The sequence below is a fragment of the Nerophis ophidion genome, linkage group LG22 (assembly GCF_033978795.1).
Source record: "Nerophis ophidion isolate RoL-2023_Sa linkage group LG22, RoL_Noph_v1.0, whole genome shotgun sequence".
In the NCBI taxonomy this organism is placed as follows: domain Eukaryota; kingdom Metazoa; phylum Chordata; class Actinopteri; order Syngnathiformes; family Syngnathidae; genus Nerophis; species Nerophis ophidion.
The window spans coordinates 35,039,552-35,060,287 of record NC_084632.1 but is presented as its reverse complement, the minus strand read 5'-3'; the positions used below and the strand labels follow the sequence as shown (position 1 = coordinate 35,060,287).

At 40.1% G+C, this 20,736-nt stretch overlaps 1 protein-coding gene across 1 annotated transcript in view; it reads right to left on the bottom strand.

Annotated features, from left to right (window-relative positions):
• adcy1a (adenylate cyclase 1a) overlaps positions 1-20,736 on the bottom strand; it is a 196,422-nt gene that overhangs the window by 99,541 nt on the left and 76,145 nt on the right. Inside the window, exon 5 of the mRNA XM_061883768.1 lies at positions 873-1,000. Within this exon, the coding sequence (XP_061739752.1) occupies positions 873-1,000 (128 nt within the window). The remainder of the gene's footprint in view (positions 1-872; positions 1,001-20,736) is intronic.

Here is a 20,736-nt window from a genome sequence, read left to right as displayed (position 1 = left end):
GCTACTCGCTATAATCCTGCATGGAACAATCCAACTTCAATAGAAACATAAATAAACTTTATATTAATCGAGATTGGATGGTATGAACGAATCAATCGTGATCATTTCTTTTTGTCATATCGCCCAGCCCCAGGTGAGCGTGACTTTATATACTGAGAACTTCACAACCTCGTATGGTTAATTCCTAAAGGGAATAGGAAAATTACGAATGTATATGTGGAGGTTGCCCTCCATGAGGTTCTTCGGACCACCGATAATCATCATGAGAGCCCGGTTCTGGTTCACAATATATATATATTTTTTTCAAATAAAGTTTCTGTGTTGTTTTACAGCAATTGTCTTTCTGTACGTCACGCTCTCGCTCTCACTCCAGCTCCAACCAAAACTCTCCTCCCGGCTGCTGCCTTTTAACAGAGCAACAGGTGATTAGATAACCAGGCCCAGGTGGGCCACCTACACACCTGTCGCTGATTTTGTGACCGGTCCTAGCACACCCTGCTTCGCTGCAGGCCCGCAGGCCACACCACCATCCACAGTATATATTTTACAACAATTGTTTTCAGAGAAAATTATCTACTATTGCACGGTAGCTTGTCATGTTCGGCTGTCAAATGTCAAAAAGAGGCTCCCATTCGGCCCAAACTAAGTAAAATAATAAAATCATCTCTGGAAATCTTTGCTTATAGATAATAAAATGTTAAAATGTATAGGTTAAATGTTTAAATCAATGTATTGAACGTTTTCAAAATATGTTGAAAAGCAATTCATTGCTATTGTATTGTTAAAATAATTGTTATTTTTGCAAATTATACATTATACATTCACATTTACCTTTTTTTCACATGTTTGTGTAGAAGGACTGTGTGACTCACGCTATGGTATCAATCATGTCCAGGCCCATCTCGACACAGCAGTGGGCATGGTCTGCCTTTGGTTGGGTCAATCCTGATACACAGTAATAACAGTCCCCCAGGATCTTTATTCGCCTGCAGTGGTTCTCCTAAACACAGAGAGGTATGTCACAGTTCAGTAGATATCTCGGTTTTAAAGTCACGGTAGGGATCATTTTCGGTACAGTAAGGGCAATAAATGCGACACATAAAACTTCTCAGCCAAGGGTCCCCAAACTTTTTGACTCGGGGGCCGCATTGGGTTGAAACAATTTGGCCGGGCTGTAAAAAAAAAAAAAAAACTATATGTATATATATATATATATATATATATATAAACATCCATCCATCCATCCATTTTCTACCGCTTACTCCCTTTTGGGGTGGCGGGAGGCGCTGGCGCCTATCTCAGTTACAATCGGGTGGAAGGCGGGGTACACCCTGGACAAGTCGCCACCTCCATATATACATATATATATATATATACATATATATATATATATATATATATATATATATATATATATATATATATATATATATATATATATATATATATATATATATATATATGATACAACGGTTATACTTGTATCGCGCTTTTCTACCTTCAAGGTACTCAAAGTACTTTGACACTATTTCCGCATTCACCCATTCACACACACATTCACACACTGATTGAGGGAGCTGCCATGCAAGGAACCAGGACCCAGGACCCATCAGGAGCAAGGGTGAAGTGTCTTGCTCAAAGACACAACGGACTTGACTAGGATGGTAGAAAGTGGGGATTGAACCAGGAACCCTCAGGTTGCTGGCTCAACCTCGCCACAGTCCCCACATATATATATATATATATATATATATATATATATATAGATGGATATAGATACACACATATATATATATATATATATATATATATATATATAGATGGATATAGATACACACACACATATATATATATATATATATATATATATATATATATATATATATATATATACATATATATATATATATATATATATATAGTAGGGCTGGGCGATATGGCCTTTTTACAATATCTCGATATTTTTAGGCCATGTCGCGAGATACGCGATACAGATCTCGATATTTTGATACATATAATCACAGCGGTATGATGATTCTATGTGTCTAGATTAAATAATTCTTGTTCATACTGCATTAATATATGCTCATTTTAAATGTTCATACAGAGAAGGAAATCACAACTAAGTCAATTGTGAATTGTGTGAATTATATTTATATAGCGCTTTTCTCAAGTGACTCAAAGCGCTTTACATAGTGACACCCAATATCTAAGTTACATTTAAACCAGTGTGGGTGGTACTGGGAGCAGGTGGGTAAAGTGTCTTGCCCAAGGACACAACGGCAGTAACTAGGATGGCACAAGCGGGAATCGAACTTGCAACTCTCAAGTTACCAACCGAGCTATGCCGCCCCATTGACCAAAACTGTATTTTTCAAACAGTTATTAGCAGGTGACTTTTCAAATGATGCTACATATTAGCAGTAATGCTACTTTTGGTAGCAACGCTTTTTCCCCACACTTGATAAATTAAAGTTGTCTGTTCAACATCTTCCCGCTTGAAGCCGAACCACCGCCAGACGATGGAGCCCATGCTGTTTTTCTTGGGAATTAATTCTTCCTTCATTGGTTACCAGATTCACACCTTCTCTCTCTCGTATTACCAATCACATGGCTTCGCTAGCATCACAGCTAACATTACCCATGCTGCTACCTCTCTGCTCAGCGAGGGCGTATACGGTACGGACGTAGACGGTAAAGAATGTGCAGCCGAAGTACTCATGGATTCAACAAAAGCATTCGACACAATTAATCATGATATTTTAATACAAAAACTAGAACGATATGGTATCAGAGGTTTGGTATTGAGCTGGGTAAGAAGCTATTTAACCAACAGGAAGCAATATGTGAAGATGGGTGAAAATATGTCAACACGGTTGGATATATGTTGTGGTGTACCCCAGGGATCAATACTGGGACCAAGATTGTTTAATCTTTATATAAACGACATTTGTAAAGTTACAAAGTTTTATTTGCAGACGACCCAACTGCTTTCTGTTCAGGAGAGGACACACAGAAGATAATACAAATAATAACGGAAGAAATGAACAAATTAAAAAACTGGTCTGATAAAAACCGACTATCTTTGAATCTTAGTAAAACTACAATAATGCTATTTGGTAACAGTAGAAAATAGCATCAGACATGAATACAAATAGACGGAGTAGATATTGAAAGGGGAAAAGGAACCAGATTTTTGGGAGTATTAATAGATGATAAAATGAACTGGAAATCTCATACACAAAACATACAACATAAGGTGGCAAAAAACATTTCAATAATGAATAAAGTAAAATATGTCCTGGGCCAAAAATCACTTTATATTCTCTACTGCTCGCTAGTGTTACCACATCTGAGTTATTTTGCAGAAATATTGGGAAATTGTTGCGATCCGTGACTCGGATCTTCACATGTTTATTTTTCCATCTTTGTTTCATTCTCTTTCTGACCCACTTACTTCCTGTTTAGTCCGTTACCATGGTTACACATTGATTTCACCTGCTCCTCGTTTTCTACACACACCTGGTTCTACTTGATTACTCGCTATATAAGCCTTCCTCTTTTTCTTGTTCAGTCTGGGTTTTTATTTTACTGTTTTAATTGATTTAATTACTGTTTTAATTGATTTTACCCTTTAAAATAGTTTTTAATCATATTTGTTTTTATATTGTTTTTATTGGTTTTATATTTATTTATTTTTTGTTTTTATTCAGTCATTGGTGGAGCATATAATATATATATATATACTTTTTTTATTTTATTTTATTTATTCATTTATTTTTACAATTGTTTTTAACATGGCTGTGCAGCACTTTGGAAACGTTATTGTTGTTTAAATGTGCTATATAAATAAAGTGGATTGGATTGGATTGGGTCCATAATAATTTGCTCTCATGCAACAGGCGACGACTGCTACTTTTCTACGTTTATTCTCGCTAGCTCATATGCTAAGCCACCTGCCTTTTCTTAGCTCACATGCTAATTGTTTTTGTTTTTACATTTTTGTGCGTTCATGCCAATTCTAGTTTTCTGTTTGTAATTCCTAGTTTTCATACTAGCGTTTTTGGTTTGCCTTTTTATTAGCTCCAGTATTTCTGTTCAGAGCTCTCTTTTTGTTAAATACATCTTTTAAGAGCTTACCTTTGTTGTATTCACGTCAACGCATCCTCGAGGGAATCGAACCCGGCACCTCGATGCCCACCAGTCCTTACAGAAATAACTACAAATGTGCGCTATATTCCTTAACTGTGTTACAAAAAATATTAATTAGAATAATACATAATGTTGGATATAGAGAACGTACAAACCCTTTATTTAATAAGTCAAAAATATTAAATCTCGGTGATTTTGTAAAATTGCAAACAGCTAAATTATAACCTGCTACCAAAGAATATACAACAATTCTTCGCAACTAAAGAGAAGAAATATAAACTTAGAGGAAAATGTAATTTAAAACATTTGTATGCACGTACAACACTTAAAACCTTTTGCATATCAGTATGTGGAATTAAATTATGGAATGGAATCAGTAAAGAAGCTAAACATTTTACTGATATGATCCAGTTTAAGAGGCTGTTCAAATTAATAGTGTGTACAAAGTACAAAGAAGAAGAATTATGAGAAACACTTTCAACTAGGGGTGTGGGAAAAAATCGATTCGAATATGAATCGAATCGTTTATGTTGTGCAATTCAGAATTGATTCAAATTTTTAAAAATCGATTTTTTTTTTTATTAATAATTTTTTTTTATTTTTTATTTTTTTAGTCAATCCAACAAACCACTAAACAGCAATACCATAATAATGCAATCCAATTCCAAAACAGAACCTGACCCAGCAACACTCAGAACTGCAATAAACAGAGCAATTGAGAGGAGACAAACACGACAAAAGTAGTGAAACAAAAATGAATATTATCAACAACAGTATCAATATTAGTTATAATTTCAGCATAGCAGTGATTAAAAATCTCTCATTGAAATTATCATTAGACATTTATAAAAATTTAAAAAAAGTGTCACAGTGGCTTACACTTGCATTGCAATCTCATAAACTTGACAACATGTCACGTCTGTAAATCTGGTTTTATGCTTGATCATGTTTTGTTGTGTTTTCTGGACTCTTGTTCCGTTTTTTCACTTCCTGGTTTGTTTTGTTACCATGACAACTCATTGCTTTTCACCTTGCCCTCCTAGTCACGCCCATGCCCTCAGTCCCGCACCTGTTCCTAATTATCACGGTCACTATTTAAGTACATTTCTTTCTGTCCATCAGTCTGGGAACATTAACTTTCATTGTAATCTATGACCTTTGCTGCTCATTGCTCCATGCCATTGATCCCCTGCCACGCACCTTGCTGTTTATGCCTTCCGTTTTTTTGTCACAGTAAGTTTTTGTTTGTATTTATGCCTTTGATGGTTACTTTTGTTTTGTTTGTAGACAGTATAGCCATTGTGCTGTTTTCGTTCTAAGTTTTAGTCTAGATTATCCGCCATCGAGCGCGCTTTTTGTTTTGCCTTTATTTTTGTAGTTTGAGTATAAATAATTAAAACTATGTACCTGAATTCTCGCCTGGCTCGTCCTGTAATCCGTCTGCGTCGAAGGAGCACACACAATCCAAGTCCGAGCCTGACACAACACACTGTGTCCAATATTTTCACAAAGATAAAATAAGTCATATTTTTGGTTCGTTTAATAGTTAAAACAAATTTACATTATTGCAATCAGTTGATAAAACATTGTCCTTTACAATTATAAAAGCTTTTTACAAAAATATACTACTCTGCTAGCATGTCAGCAGACTAGGGTAGATCCTGCTAAAATCCTACGTATTGAATGAAAACAGAATCGTTTTGAATCGGAAAAATATCGTTTTTGAATCGAGAATCGAAAAAATCGATATATTATCGAATCGTGACCCCAAGAATCGATATTGAATCGAATCGTGGGACACCCAAAGATTCACAGCCCGACTTTCAACCTTATTGAAAATAAGATATTCTTCATCTCAGTATGTTAATAATGACTGGATTAGTTAATTGCATGTTACAGAACTGTTGTATTGCTTATTCACGGATGTCATTTTGATATTTTGCTGTAAAAAGGGTCAGTAGATGTATTTGTGGGCGCTCTGGCGTGGGAAAAGGGGTAGAATTCAAAAAGCTTTGCTTCTTCCTATTCCTTTTCGGGCATGATGAAATGTAACGTAATATTGTATTGTCTGTATTGTATTGTGTTGTAAATATTCATGTTCGAAATAAAAGAAGAGCAAACATTGTTTTAGAAAGACAATAATATATAATATGTATATAAATACAATTTATGATTTCATAATCATACATATAGGTTATATTAAAATGTATATATTACCACTTTATATGGAATTTAAATAAATTGCTTATATAATATATATATATATATATATATATATATATATATATATATGTGTATATATAAGTGTACAAATGTATATGTTTGATTTAAATGTTAAACTGTGTATATGAGACGTGTGCTACATATATGTTGCTTATATATTGTTTAAAAAAAAGTAATATAAGTGAAGCATGTTTTAGATTTTATATATTTTTGAATCTTGTTCTTGTTGTGATGGGGTAGGTTTATATAAGCGTTGCTTCAACCTACACCCTTTCGGCTCAATCATTGCTCAAATGAGTGTTTTTTTTGTTTTCCTTTTTTTTTGTTGTTGTTCTTTGTTTTATGTGAAGATTGCCAAAATAAATAAATAAATAAATAAATGAAAAAACTAAGAAAAGAAAGAAAAGAAAGAAAGAATGTGGGTACAGTATGAAACCTTCAGCAGGCTGCAGGGGAGGGGGAGATGTCCCTGTCGCTGCTCCACCACCCAGAGATGTTCCGGGATTAAAGGAGCGAAACATCCGTGAAAGGTGGCTCCCGGCTGATGAGCCTGCAGCCAGCACCACATGCCACCGTCGGAGGGGCGTCAGGTGCAGGGGCGTCGCCAGACAGATTTCACTGGGGCACGTGCCCCACTGTTGATCTGCAGTGCCCCAGTAAAAATTTCACCAATAAAAAAAAAAACGCTTCAGAGTTTTAAGTCTACATAACATAGACAACAGCGCACATACTACTTAGTACGGTAATTGATTGCTACTATATTCACTCCACGTAACAATGAGCACATGGCTAGTTAATATGGTAATTTATTTACGTGTGGATCGAGACTTCTTGAGAGAGAGAGAGAGAGAGAGAGGATGAGAATCACTGCGTGAGGTAGGTAACGTTAGCCAACAATAATTTGTTAATTACATTATTTTGATTTTGATTTGACTCAAACTGTAACTCCTAGATGGATTTAAGAAAGTTATTCGCCCGCAGCAGGGAAGAAGCAGCAGGAATGAGAGATGTAAGTGAAGTCCTAGTTAGCTAAGCAACATCATTGTCTTAAGTTGATGCTAAGTTAGCTAACGTTCTTCCTTGTATCAAGACAAACATATTCATTTGCTGTACGAGCTGTCGGGGGAATTTCCAATGAACATGAAACATAATGTTGGTTATTGTCTGCTGGTTCTGCATCAATGATGATTTGGAGTAAGCATGTGTGAGTTGAGTGCTTCTCAAATGGTTTAGCTTCAGGAAGAAAAACATTTTTCCATATCATCAAGTCGTGAGCCAAATTTTTAAATCATTCAAGTTTATTTCACAGAAAAAAAGCACAGTAGACTTGTCTTGTTAATCGGTTTGTCTTTGACTAAAATAACCTTGTTTTGTCACCAGAAAAATGGCTACAGCTAAAGCATCTGGTTTTGTTTCCAGAAAAAATAGTAACATTTCTGTATTTGTTTTCAGAAAGATGGCTGAAAATATCGGGTTTTGTTGCCCCATTTAGATTTCAAAAAATATATTTCCATGTCTGTCCTGAGTCCTCCTCCAACTTGTTAGTCGGTTTGCCTTTTGCTAAAATACTCACTAATAGTCACAAGAAAAATGGCTAAAAATATCTGGTTTTGTTGCCACAATTTGATTTTTTTCTCCCTAAACTTTTTTTTTCATGCACACATCTGACTGCGACTCACTGAAAATGACACAAAATCCACTTTTATGTCACGACCCAGCAGTTCAGAACCACTGGTCAACTGTATAACAGTTACTGTAATATTTCCATGTCTGTCCAGAGTGATTGACCACTTTGCAAAAATTGAAACGAGACGTTACAGTTTACTTCTCAGAAAATGATTCCCTGAACAGACACACAACAGTTGTTCATTTATTCTACTACTGTGGCTTTATTGTTTTGTGTATATTTTCTAGTTTTGTGTATCTGAAATAGGATTAGCCACATTGCCATAAATGGAAATTAAATAATATAAAAGAACCCAGAGATGTAGGGGTGCTTTATTTTTTGTTTTACTTTTGTAGATGTTAAATTTGCAATAAATATTTCAAAAACATTCATTGCTCTTCCTTTTTGCTTTTACCAGTAGCAGTTTAGAAGTCTGGAGAAAAAAAAGTGCACAAGTAAGTCTAATGCATTAGTTAATTTCAGGTGGTTAATCAAAGATCCATACAACATAATCTGATATGATTTCATAGTTTAAAGCACTATTTATGTATTTTGTATGATAAATAAGTGCTACAAATGTTTTTTGCTTGCGCGCTTTGCACGCTCACATGAATTATTTGTGCCCTGGGTGTGCCCCAGTACAGTATTAGGTCTAGTGACGCCCCTGGTCAGGTGGTAATGCCCTCCATCCATCCATTTTTCTACCACTTATTCCCTTTGGAGTCGCGGAGGGCGCTGGTGCCTATCTCAGCTACAATCGGGCGGGAGGCAGGGTACACCCTGGACAAGTCGCCACCTCATGGCAGGGCCAACACAGATAGACAGACAACATTCACACTCACATTCACACACTAGGGCCAATTTAGTGTTGCCAATCAACCTATCCCCAGGTGCATGTCTTTGGAAGTGGGAGGAAGCCGGAGTACCTGGAGGGAACCCACACAGTCACGGGGAGAACATGCAAACTCCACAAAGAAAGATCCCGAGCCTGGATTTGAACCCAGGACTGCAGGAACTTCGTTTTGTGAGAATGTGAAAATCAAACATTAAAAACTGCTAACTAGATCAGCTGTCTAGCAACTTGAGGGCTCCTGGTTCCAATAAAGCTTCTGCCATCCAAGTCCAAGTTATGTGTCCTAGGGCAAAACACCTCACCCACCTTGCTTCCCAGTCTGGTGTATGAAAATGAATGAATGTCTGGTGGTGGTTGGGGAGGGGGGGGTGCGTAGGAGCAAATCGGCAGCCATGTTTCTGTCAGTCTACCCCAGGACTGTGACATGAATGAATGATGGGTTCTCACTTCTCACTGTAAAGTGCTGTGAGTGTCTAGAAAAACGCTTTATGAATCGAATCCATCATAATAATAATAACAATTATAATTATTATTAAATTTTGATTAATGTTGTACGGTATACACGTACTAAAAGTACAGTTGTACAAATTATTTAAAAACAGTACTATACTGCCTCTGAAAACTACCAGTACCCGGTATCAGGGCTCGGATGTGCCGCGACCGCCCTCATCATTTGAAGTAATGCCCTAAAAATTGACCAGCATCGGCGGCAAGAACATACAATGACCACCCTTGACTTTTTACTTGTTAATGGACTAGAGATGTAACGGTAAACAATATAATGATAAATTGCATACTTGCCAACCTTGAGACCTCCGATTTTGGGAGGTGGGGGGTGGGGGGTTGGAGGTGTGGTTAGGGGTGGGGCGGGGGTGTTGTCGGGGGCGGGCCGTGGTTAACAGGGAACGAGTATATTTACAGCTACAATTCACCAAGTCAAATATTTAAAATATATATATATATATATATATATATATATATATATATATATATATACATATATATATATATATATATATATATATATATATATATATATATATATATATATATATATATATATATATACTTGACTTTCAGTGAATTCTAGCTATATATATTTTTTTTAATGTATTTTATTATATATTTATATACATATATATATATATATATATATATATATATATATATAAAATAAATATTTGAATTTCACTGTTCATTTATTTACACTTATACACACACATAACACTCATCTACTCATCGTTGAGTTAAGGGTTGAATTGTCCATCCTTGTTCTATTCTCTGTCACTATTTTTCCAACCATATGCATGTACAGTAGATGGCAGTATTGTCCTGTTTAAGCGTGTCACAACATTGCTGTTTACCGCAGATGAGAGGGGGGGGGGGGGGGGGGTGTTGCCCACATATGTGGTCCTCTCCAAGGTTCTCATAGTCCTCATTGTCACCGACCTCCCACTGGGTGTGAGTTTTCCTTGCCCTTATGTGGGCCTACCGAGGATGTCGTAGTGGTTTGTGTTGTGGTTTGTGCAGCCCTTTGAGACACTAGTGATGTAGGGCTATATAAATTAAAATTGATTGAACTGCTTTACGGTAGACGAAAACGTGACTGCTGTTGTTGTGTGTTGTTACCGCACTGGGAGGAAGTTAAGGAAACTGCCTCAAAGTAAATCCACATAAGAAACCAAGAACTCGCCCTCGATCATTCTACAGTTATAACATCATTGGGCAGAAACGCTGTTCTTATTTTGGGAAAGCGGACGTGAAAACAGGCTGTTCTCACTCAGGTCCGCATGGAGCTGGAGGGGGCGTGGCCTCCGCCTAAGCCTGAATTTCGGGAGATTTTCGGGAGAAAATTTGTCCCGGGAGGTTTTTGGGAGAGGCGCTGAATTTCGGGAGTCTCCCGGGATATCCGGGAGGGTTGGCAAGTATGATAATTTGCGATAAAATTCCAGACGGTTAGTAATTCCGTCTAATATTTTAAATACCGAAACCCCGTCATTTATTAATGCATTTAAGGTAACACGAAGTCAGGCGCATTCGTACTAGCGTCGTTTGGCTTGATAGTCATGGCGGATAAACTACACGGACTTTGCTCCGGAGATTTTTCCCCGGAGTGAACGGAGCCAAGCGCTTGGTTTAACGTAATTTTCCCTCGATTCCCGGCGTGCATTTAAGAGCACACTGCTGTGTTTAGATGGAGACAGGTGTGGACAATATTGGAGACGGACAAACTTGTCCCCACATTAAAAGTATACAGTGAAGGAGAAAAATTATTTGATGTTGCTTTTATTTTCTCAACACAGCGTCCTTCAGCTGCTGTGACGGAGACTTAATGAGGTGAGGAAACACGCAGTAGGCAATGTGTCGTGAACATTGTCACAACTTGGGGAGAGGAGGTAGTTAGATATTGTTGTATTGTTGATTTTGCAAGCCTTTGTACATTAATGTGTATCTTAATGTGTTTCCTTTTTTGTTTCACTTTGCAGTAATTTAATTTTGGAAGACAAATTGATCAAGATTTTATCTTCTTTAATTTTCAGGACTTATTAGCAATCCGCGGGAGTGAATATATACATTTAGGGATTGCAGAATATGCCTTCATGGAACTGGCAGCATCTAGAAACAGTTCTGACGCAGCTGTTTTGAAAATAAATGTATTCCTTGCTAAAGTGTATCTCAGTTGAAATGCAGCCACACACACACACACACACACACACACGCACACACACACATTTGTCTATTTCTTACCATGTTGAGACCGCCAAAAAATGGCTACATCTTTAGGACCACCCTTTCTAGAAACAAACCCTGTTTCCATATGAGTTGGGAAATTGTGTTAGATGTAAATATGAACAGAATACAATGATTTGCAAATCATTTTCAACCCATATTCAGTTAAATATGCTACAAAAACAACATATTTGATGCTCAAACTGATAAAAAACGTTTTTTTTTGCAAATAATCATTAACTTTAGAGTTTGACGCCAGCAGCACTTAACAAAGAAGTTGGGAAAGGTGTCAATAAATACTGATAAAGTTGAGGAATGCTCGTCAAACATTTATTTGGAACATCCCACAGGTGTGCAGGCTAATTGGGAAAAGGTGGGTGCCATGATTGGGTATAAAAACAGCTTCCCAAAAAATTCTCAGTCTTTCACAAGAAAGGATGGGGCGAGGTACACCCCATTGTCCACAACTGCGTGAGCAAATAGTCAAACACTTTAAGAAAAACGTTTCTCAAAGTGCAAATGCAAGAATTGTAGGGATTTCAACATCGACTGTCCATAATATCATCAAAAGTTTTAGAGAATCTGGAGAAATCACTCCATGTAAGCGACATGTCCGGAAACCAACATTGAATGACCGTGACTTTCTATCCCTCAGACGGCACTGTATCAAAAACCGACATCAATCTCTAAAGGATATCACCACATGGGCTCAGGAACACTTCAGAAAATCACTGTCACTAAATACAGTTGGTCGCTACATCTGTAAGTGCAAGTTAAAGTTCTACTATGCAAAGCGAAATCCATTCATCAACAACATCCAGAAATGCCGCAGACTTCTCTGGGCCCGAGATCATCTAAGATGGACTGATGCAAAGTGGAAAAGTGTTCTGTGGTCTGACGAGTCCACATTTCAAATTGTTTTTGGAAATATTTGACATTGCGTCATCCGGACCAAAGGGGAAGCGAACCATCCAGACTGTTATCGACGCAAAGTTCAAAGGCCAGCATCTGTGATGGTATAGGGGTGCAATATTTATGTCATAACTTGTTCACTGGTCCTCATATGAAAGGTACATTTCCTTGTTGATGCTTCAAGAAGGGTAGAAATACAAGAATAAACACACACCCGCACACACACACACGCACACATTTCCTTATAACGCATTACTGCATGCTAGAGCACTGATCGCTCACTACATATCACCTATGTATCTTGATCCCTCTCTTCCTCCGTACATCTGCCTGTATTAAGCCATGACTGATTACGGCGATGCGGAATAAAGTGAAGGGGATAATCTTTGCGATCATGTGACTGCTGTGAATGTGTGTGAATGTAGAGATCAAGTGTAAACCATCTGTAGAGTTCACTCGTCTCAGAGGCCCCGCATGCCACATACAGCATATGAATGACGTGAGTGTGATACACTGAATATAAATAGAAGTAATAAATAAATGGGTTATACTTCTATAGAGCTCTTCTACCTTCAAGATACTCAAAGCGCTTTGACACTATTTCCACATTCACATACACTTTCACACTCTGAGCTGCCATGCAAAGCCCTAACTACGACCCATCAGGAGCAAGGGTGAAGTGTCTTGCTCAAGGACACAACGGACGTGACGAGGTATGTAGAAGGTGGGGATCGAACCAAGAATCAATCAATCAATCAATCAATCAATGTTTATTTATATAGCCCTAAATCACAAATGTCTCAAAGGACTGTACAAACCACTACGACTACGACATCATCGGAAGAACCCACATAAGGGCAAGGAAAACTCACACCCAGTGGGACGCCAGTGACAATGATGACTATGAGAACCTTGGAGAAAACCTCATATGTGGGCAACCCCCCCACCCCATCTCTAGGGGACCGAAAGCAATGGATGTCGAGCGGGTCTAACATGATACTGTGAAAGTTCAATCCATAGTGGCTCCAACACAGCCGCGAGAGTTCTGTTCAAAGTGGATCCAAGACAACAACGAGACTCCCGTCCACAGGAAACCACCCCAAGCGGAGTCGGATCAGCAGCGTAGAGATGTCCCCCAGGCGAGCGGTCCATCCTGGGTGCCGACTCTGAACAGCCAGTACTTCATCCATGGCCATCGGACCGGACCCCCTCCACAAGGGAGTGGGGGAAAGAGGAGAAAAAGAAAAGAAGCGGCAGATCAACTGGTCTAAAAATGAGGTCTATTTAAAGGCTAGAGTATACAAATGAGTTTTAAGGTGAGACTTAAATGCTTCTACTGAGGTAGCATCTCGAACTGTTACCGGGAGGGCATTCCAGAGTACTGGAGCCCGAACAGAAAACGCTCTATAGCCCGCAGACTTTTTTGGGGCTTTAGGAATCACTAATAAGCCGGAGTCCTTGGAACGCAGATTTCTTGCCGGGACATATGGTACAATACAATCAGCAAGATAGGATGGAGCTAGACCGTGTAGTATTTTATACGTAAGTAGTAAAGAACCTTCAGGTTGTTGGCACGGCCACTCTCCAAACTGCGCCACGCCGTCTCCTAACCAACCAACCAATACCAGTGGTGAGAGACGCCATCAAGCTAAAGAAAGAATCCTATGGGGTCTTTTTGGATGGTGGGACTCCATAGGCAACTGACAGGTACCGACAGGGCAAGCGGTGTGCGGCTTAGGCGGTCGTGGAGGCAAAAACTTGGACATGGGAGGAGTTTGGGGAAACCATAGGAAACAACTTCCATACGGCTTCGAAGCGATTCTGGACCACCATCCGCCGCCTCAGGAAGGGGAAGCAGTGCACTGTCAACACCATGTATGGTGAGGATGGTGTGCTGCGGACCTTGACTGCGGATGTTGTGGAGGGAATACTTTGAAGACCTCCTCCATCCCACCGGGGATGGAGGAGATCCCCCTGGAGTTCCTTGAGGCTCTGGATGCTGTGAATCTACAACATCGCATGGACCTCGGGGGCAGTACCTCTGGATTGGAAGATCGGGGTGGTGGTTCCTCTCATTAAGAAGGGGAACCGGAAGGTGTGTTCCAACTATCATGGGATCACACTCCTCAGTCTTCCAGGTAAGGTCTATTCAGGTGTACTGGAGAGGAAGCTATGCCGGATAGTGGAACCTCGGATTCAAGAGTGTGGTTTTCATCCTGGTCATTGAACGGTAGACCAGCTCTAAACTCTCGGCAAGGTCCTTGAGGATTCATGGGAGTCTGCCCAACCAGCCTATATTTGCTTTGTGGACTTAGACACGTTGGGAAGACTATGTCTCCCGGCTGCCCTGGGAACGCCTCGGGATGCCCCGGGAGGAGCTGGACAAAGTGGCTGGGGAGAGGGTATCAGTATTTTTAAATGTGCTCAATAGTTTCAAAAAGTACATATCCTGAAATATTTTAACCAAGTTTTATCATTTAAAAAAAAAATCTAAATGATTTCTTTGGTAGAAGAAACAGTATTGTTGATAAGGATACTGTGTTTTATGGACCTCAAGTAGAAATTGAATTTGCACATGAAAACAACACAAGCATTATTAACAAAGTAACATGGCAGAATAAATACATGTGAAAATTGTGCAAGACGGCACCTTATGTCCAGAAGACATATATGCATTTTTTGTCTATATAACAACATATAATGATCATATATGAGATCTAGTCTCATACATAGGGCTGCACGATTATGGCCAAACTAATAATTAAAATTATTTTTGTAAACAATGAAAATATGATTATTAATCACAATTATTCATTATGAAGACCTCGATGATAGATAATAACCAAGGACTCAGATTTTCCTGGCCCGGACGCGGGTCACCGGAAACCCCAACAGGAGCCAGGTCTACAGGTGGGGCACAATGGGACCCGGCAACGTGGGTCCCCCCTTCAACGGACTCACCACTCATGGGAAGGGCCATAGAGGTTGGGTGAGATGTGAACTCAGCGGCAGTTGAAAACAGGGCACTTGGAGGTCAGATCCTCGGCTACATATGTTAGCTCTTGGAACGTGGAACATCACCTCGCTCGGGGGGAAGGAGCCTGAGCTGGGGCGCGAGGTGAAAAAGTTCTGGCTAGATATAATCAGACTCACTTTGACACACAGTAAGGGCTTTGGAACCAGTTCTCTCGAGAGGCGATGGACTCTCTTCCACACACTGCCGTTGCACGCAGTGAGAGGCGAAGGGCCGGAGTGACAATTCTTGTCGTCCCCCTCAAAGCCTGCACGTTGGACTTTAACCCAGGAGACAAGAGGGTAGCTCTTGGGTGATTTCCTTGATCTGCTGGGTGACTTCAACGCTCATGTGGGCAACGTCAGTGAGACGTAGGGAGGCATGATTGGAAAGAATGGCTGCCCGGATCTGAACCCAAGTGGTATCTTATTATTGGACTTTTGTGCTCGTCACAGATTGCCTATAACAAACACAATGTTCAAACATAAGGGTGTCCATGTGTGCACTTGGCACCAGGACACCCTTGACCGCAGTTCCATGAGTGAGTTAGTAGTTGGATTTGCCCTCTCATGTTTTGGACACTCGGGTGAAGAGAGGGGCGGAGCTTTCTACCGATGACCACATGGTGGTGAGTTGGCTCCAATGGTGGTGGAGGATGCCGGACAGACCTGGCAGGCCCAAACACATTGTGAAGGTCTACTGCGAATGTCTAGCAGAGTCTACTGTCAGAGAGAGTTTCAATTCCCACTGCCGGAAAAACTTTGAACATGTCCCGAGGGAGGCGCTGGATATTGATTGGAGCTGTGGCCGCAAGGTGGTTGGTGCCTGTCGTGGCGGTAATCAAGCTGAAAAAAAGATCCTTTTGGTTCATGGAGGCAGCGGACAGGTACCGTCAGGGCAAGCGTTTTGCGGCTTCGGCGGTCACGGAGGCAGAAACTCGGACATGGGAGGAGTTCGGGGAAGCCATGGAAAATGACTTCCGAGAGGCTTCAAAGCGATTCTGGACCACCATCCGCAGCCTCAGGGAGGGGAAGCAGTGCACTGTCAACACGGTGTATGGCGAGGATGGTGTGCTGCTGATCTCGACTGCAGCTGTCTTGGTCGACAAGACTTTGCAACATTGCGTGGACATCAGGGGCAGTACCACCGGATTGGCAGACCAGGGTGGTGGTTCCTCTGAAGTTATATTTCAATCTCTACCTCCCTATATAGTGTTGGATCTGATAATCACCACAAATTATTTGTACACATAAAAGCAGACACACTAAATGGTTTGCCATCTCTATTTTCCTCAATGTGCGTGCTATTATGGTTGCACATGTTTCAGCACACGCAAACCTTTATTTGTTAAAAAATATGAGACAGTGATAGATGATCGCCAGTGTTTGTGGTACAGTATACTCTTCAGTTGGAGTTGACTTAATCTGCCGGGGAAATCTTTAATACAGAGCCTAAAGGTTAAGGCTGTTGTTGTCGTAGGACTATTTCTGGCACGAAAGCACCAAGTGGGTTCATTCACTGTGGTCACCATCTGTTCAACCGGAATCAGTGTTTTGGCCCATTGCACGGTATGAATTCAATTATAATGATAACACAATGTTTTTTTGTATATAGGCGTGTGTTGTGTGTCATGCAGTGTGATACAGTAGTCTGGTTGCAGATAACCTAACCGTCACCTAATCTTCTTTCCCGGGGAACAACTCCACAGAGGCTTATATTGATGTACTTTGTCTGCTCTCTATTCTCACTACTTTTATCAAGTCTAAGAGCCTCCACAGTGCTCACACGGCCCTCTCTCTCTCTCTTTCTCTCACACACACACACACACACAAATAACCTAATCTCCAAAGCTCTTATCTCCTCCCTCTCTCAAAAAATCAGTTAACTCATCTCTCCCCTTCGAACCTTTCATTTACTTTGCCTTCTTGACCTCCATCAGCTATTCTTCTATTTCAGTCAGCCTCTCTAAGATGCCGGATCAATATGTGGAGCAGCGTATTAAATGAGCTTCTGGATTCAATAATGCGTTTTGATTCTTTCAGTCTAAGTACAACATACATCTACAGTGCATCCTGAAAGTATTTACAGCGTTTCACATTGTGTTATGTTACAGCCTTAATCCAAAATAGAACACATACATTTTTGTCCCGCTGAAAGATGTCTGAGTTCAGGAGTAATCTGGAGCAAGGTTTTCATCCAGGATGTCTCCGTACGATTACTCCATCTGGAGTAGTTCAAGTACCTAGGAGTCTTGTTCACGAGTGAGGGAAGAGTTGGTCGTGAGATCGACAGGCGGGTCGGTGTGGCGTCTTCAGTAATGCGAACGCTTTATCGATCCGTTGTGTTGAAGAAGGAGCTGAGTCGGAAGGCAAAGGTCTGAATTTACCAGTCGTTCTACGTTCCCATCCTCACCTATGGACAAGATCACGGGTACAGGCGGCCGAAATTAGTTTCCTCCCAAGGGTGTCGGGGCTCTCCCTTGGAGATAGGGTGAGAAGCTCTGCCAAAGTAAAGTGGCTGCTCCTCCACATCGAGAGGAGCCAGATGAGGTAATTCGGGAATCTGGTCAGGATGCAACCCGAACGCCCCCTTAGGGAGGTGTTCAGGGCACGTACCCTTAAATGTTTCTACCACTCAGTAGAAGCATTTAAGTCTCACCTTAAAACTCATTTGTATACTCTAGCCTTTAAATAGACCAACTTTTTAGACCAGTTGATCTGTCGCTTCTTTTCTTTTTCTCCTATGTCCCCCCCTCCCTTGTGGAGGGGGTCCGGTCCGATGACCATGGATGAAGTACTGGCTGTTCAGAGTCAAGACCCAGGATGGACCGCTCGCCGGGACCCAGGATGGACCGCTCGCCTGTGTTTCGGTTGGGGACATCTCTACGCTGCTGATCCGCCTCCGCTTGGGATGGTTTCCTGTGGACGGGACTTTCGCTGCTGTCTTGGATCCGCTTTGAACTGAACTCTCGCGGCTGTGTTGGAGCCACTATGGATTGAACTTTCACAGTATCATGTTGGACCCGCTCGACATCCATTGCTTTCGGTCCCTTAGAGGGAGGGGGTTTGCCCACATTTGAGGTCCTCTCCAAGGTTTCTCATAGTCAGCATTGTCACTGGCTTCCCACTGGGTGTGAATTCTCCCTGCCCACTGGGTGTGAGTATTCCTTGCCCTTATGTGGGTTCTTCCGAGGATGTCGTAGTCGTAATGGTTTGTACTGTCCAATGAGACATTTGTGATTTAGGGCTATATAAATAAACATTGATTGATTGATTGATTGACCCTTCCCCAGATTTGTGCCTCGAAACAATCCTGTCTTGGAGATCTACAGACAATTCCTTTAACTTTATTCTTGACTTGTGCTCTGCCGTGCAGTGTCAAGTGTGGGACCATATATATAAACAGGTGTGTGCCTTTCCAAATCTAATTCAAGCTACTGAATTTACCACAGGTGGACTCCTATTTAACTGTAGTAACACCTCAAGGATCACCAGCTGAAACAGAATTCCTCTTAGCTTACTTTTGAGCTTCATGGCAGGTGTGAATACCGTTTATTACTTAGATTTGTATTTTTAATACATTTTTTAACATTTTTAAATACACTCTTTCCTATCATCATCATGGGGTGTTATGTGTAGAAGTTTGAGGACAAAAAGTAATTTATTCCATTTTGGAATAAGGCTGCAACATAGCAAAATGTGGAAAAAGTGAAGTAAATGGTAAATGGGTTTTACTTATTAGCTTTTCTACCTTCAAGGTACTCAAATGGCTTTGACACTTTTTCCACATTCACCCATTCACACACACATTCATATTACATACTGACTGGTATACACACATAATACATACTGATTGGTATACATACATAAAATATACTAAATGGTATACACACATAATACATACTGACTCATATACACACATAACACATACTGACTGGTATACATGTTATGATCCGATGCCCGGATCATTCCATATTATTGTTTTTGTTCCATTTTTGGTATCACACTCTGTTGTTTTATGTCCTTAGTTCCTGTTTTGTTCTGTCACCATGGTAGCTTATTAGTTCACCTGACCCTTGCTTTCTACGCACACCTGTTTCTACTGATCACTGCCATATTTAAGCCTGCCCTTTTTCGTTCTTCTGCCTCGGTTCCTAATTTGCTTATACGCTACGCTTCTTTTGTTTGCCTTTTCTGCTTAGCCCCAGTGTTTTTGTTCTAGCCTGTTTTATTAGTTAAATAAATCTTTAAATTCTTACCTTCCGCTGTGTTCTTGCCCGACGCATCCACGGAGGAACGAATCCGGCAATACACACATAAAACATACTGACTGGTATACACACATAATACATACCGACTGGTATACACACATAAGAAATACTGACTGGTATACACACATAATACATACTGACTGGGATACACATAATACATACTGACTGGTATAAACACATAATACATACTGAGTGGTATACACACATAATACATACTGACTGGTATACATACATAAAATATACTAAATGGTATACACACATAATACATACTGACTGGTATACACACATAACACATACTGACTGGTATACATGTTATGATCCGATGCCCGGATCATTCCATATTCTTGTTTTTGTTCCATTTTTTGTATCACACTCTGTTGTTTGATGTCCTTAGTTCCTGTTTTGTTCTGTCACCATGGTAGCTTATTAGTTCACCTGCCCCTTGCCTTCTACACACTCCTGTTTCTACTGATCACTGCCATATTTAAGCATGCCCCTTTTCGTTCTTCTGCCTCGGTTCCTAATTTGCTTATACGCAACAAGTGACGGCTGCTATTCATTGTTATTTCTCGCTAGCTTTCACCCTACTCTTCTTTCTTTCCTAGCTCTCATGCTAGCTCCTTTTGTTTGCCTTTTCTGCTTAGCCCCAGTGTTTTTGTTGTAGCCTGTTTTATTAGTTAAATAAATCTTTAAATTCTTACCTTACGCTTTGTTCTTGCCCGACGCATCCACAGAGGACCAAATTCGGAAATACACACATAAAACATACTGACTGGTATACACACATAATACATACCGACTGGTATACACACATAAGAAATACTGACTGGTATACACACATAATACATACTGACTGGGATACACATAATACATACTGACTGGTATAAACACATAATCAATACTGAGTGGTATACACA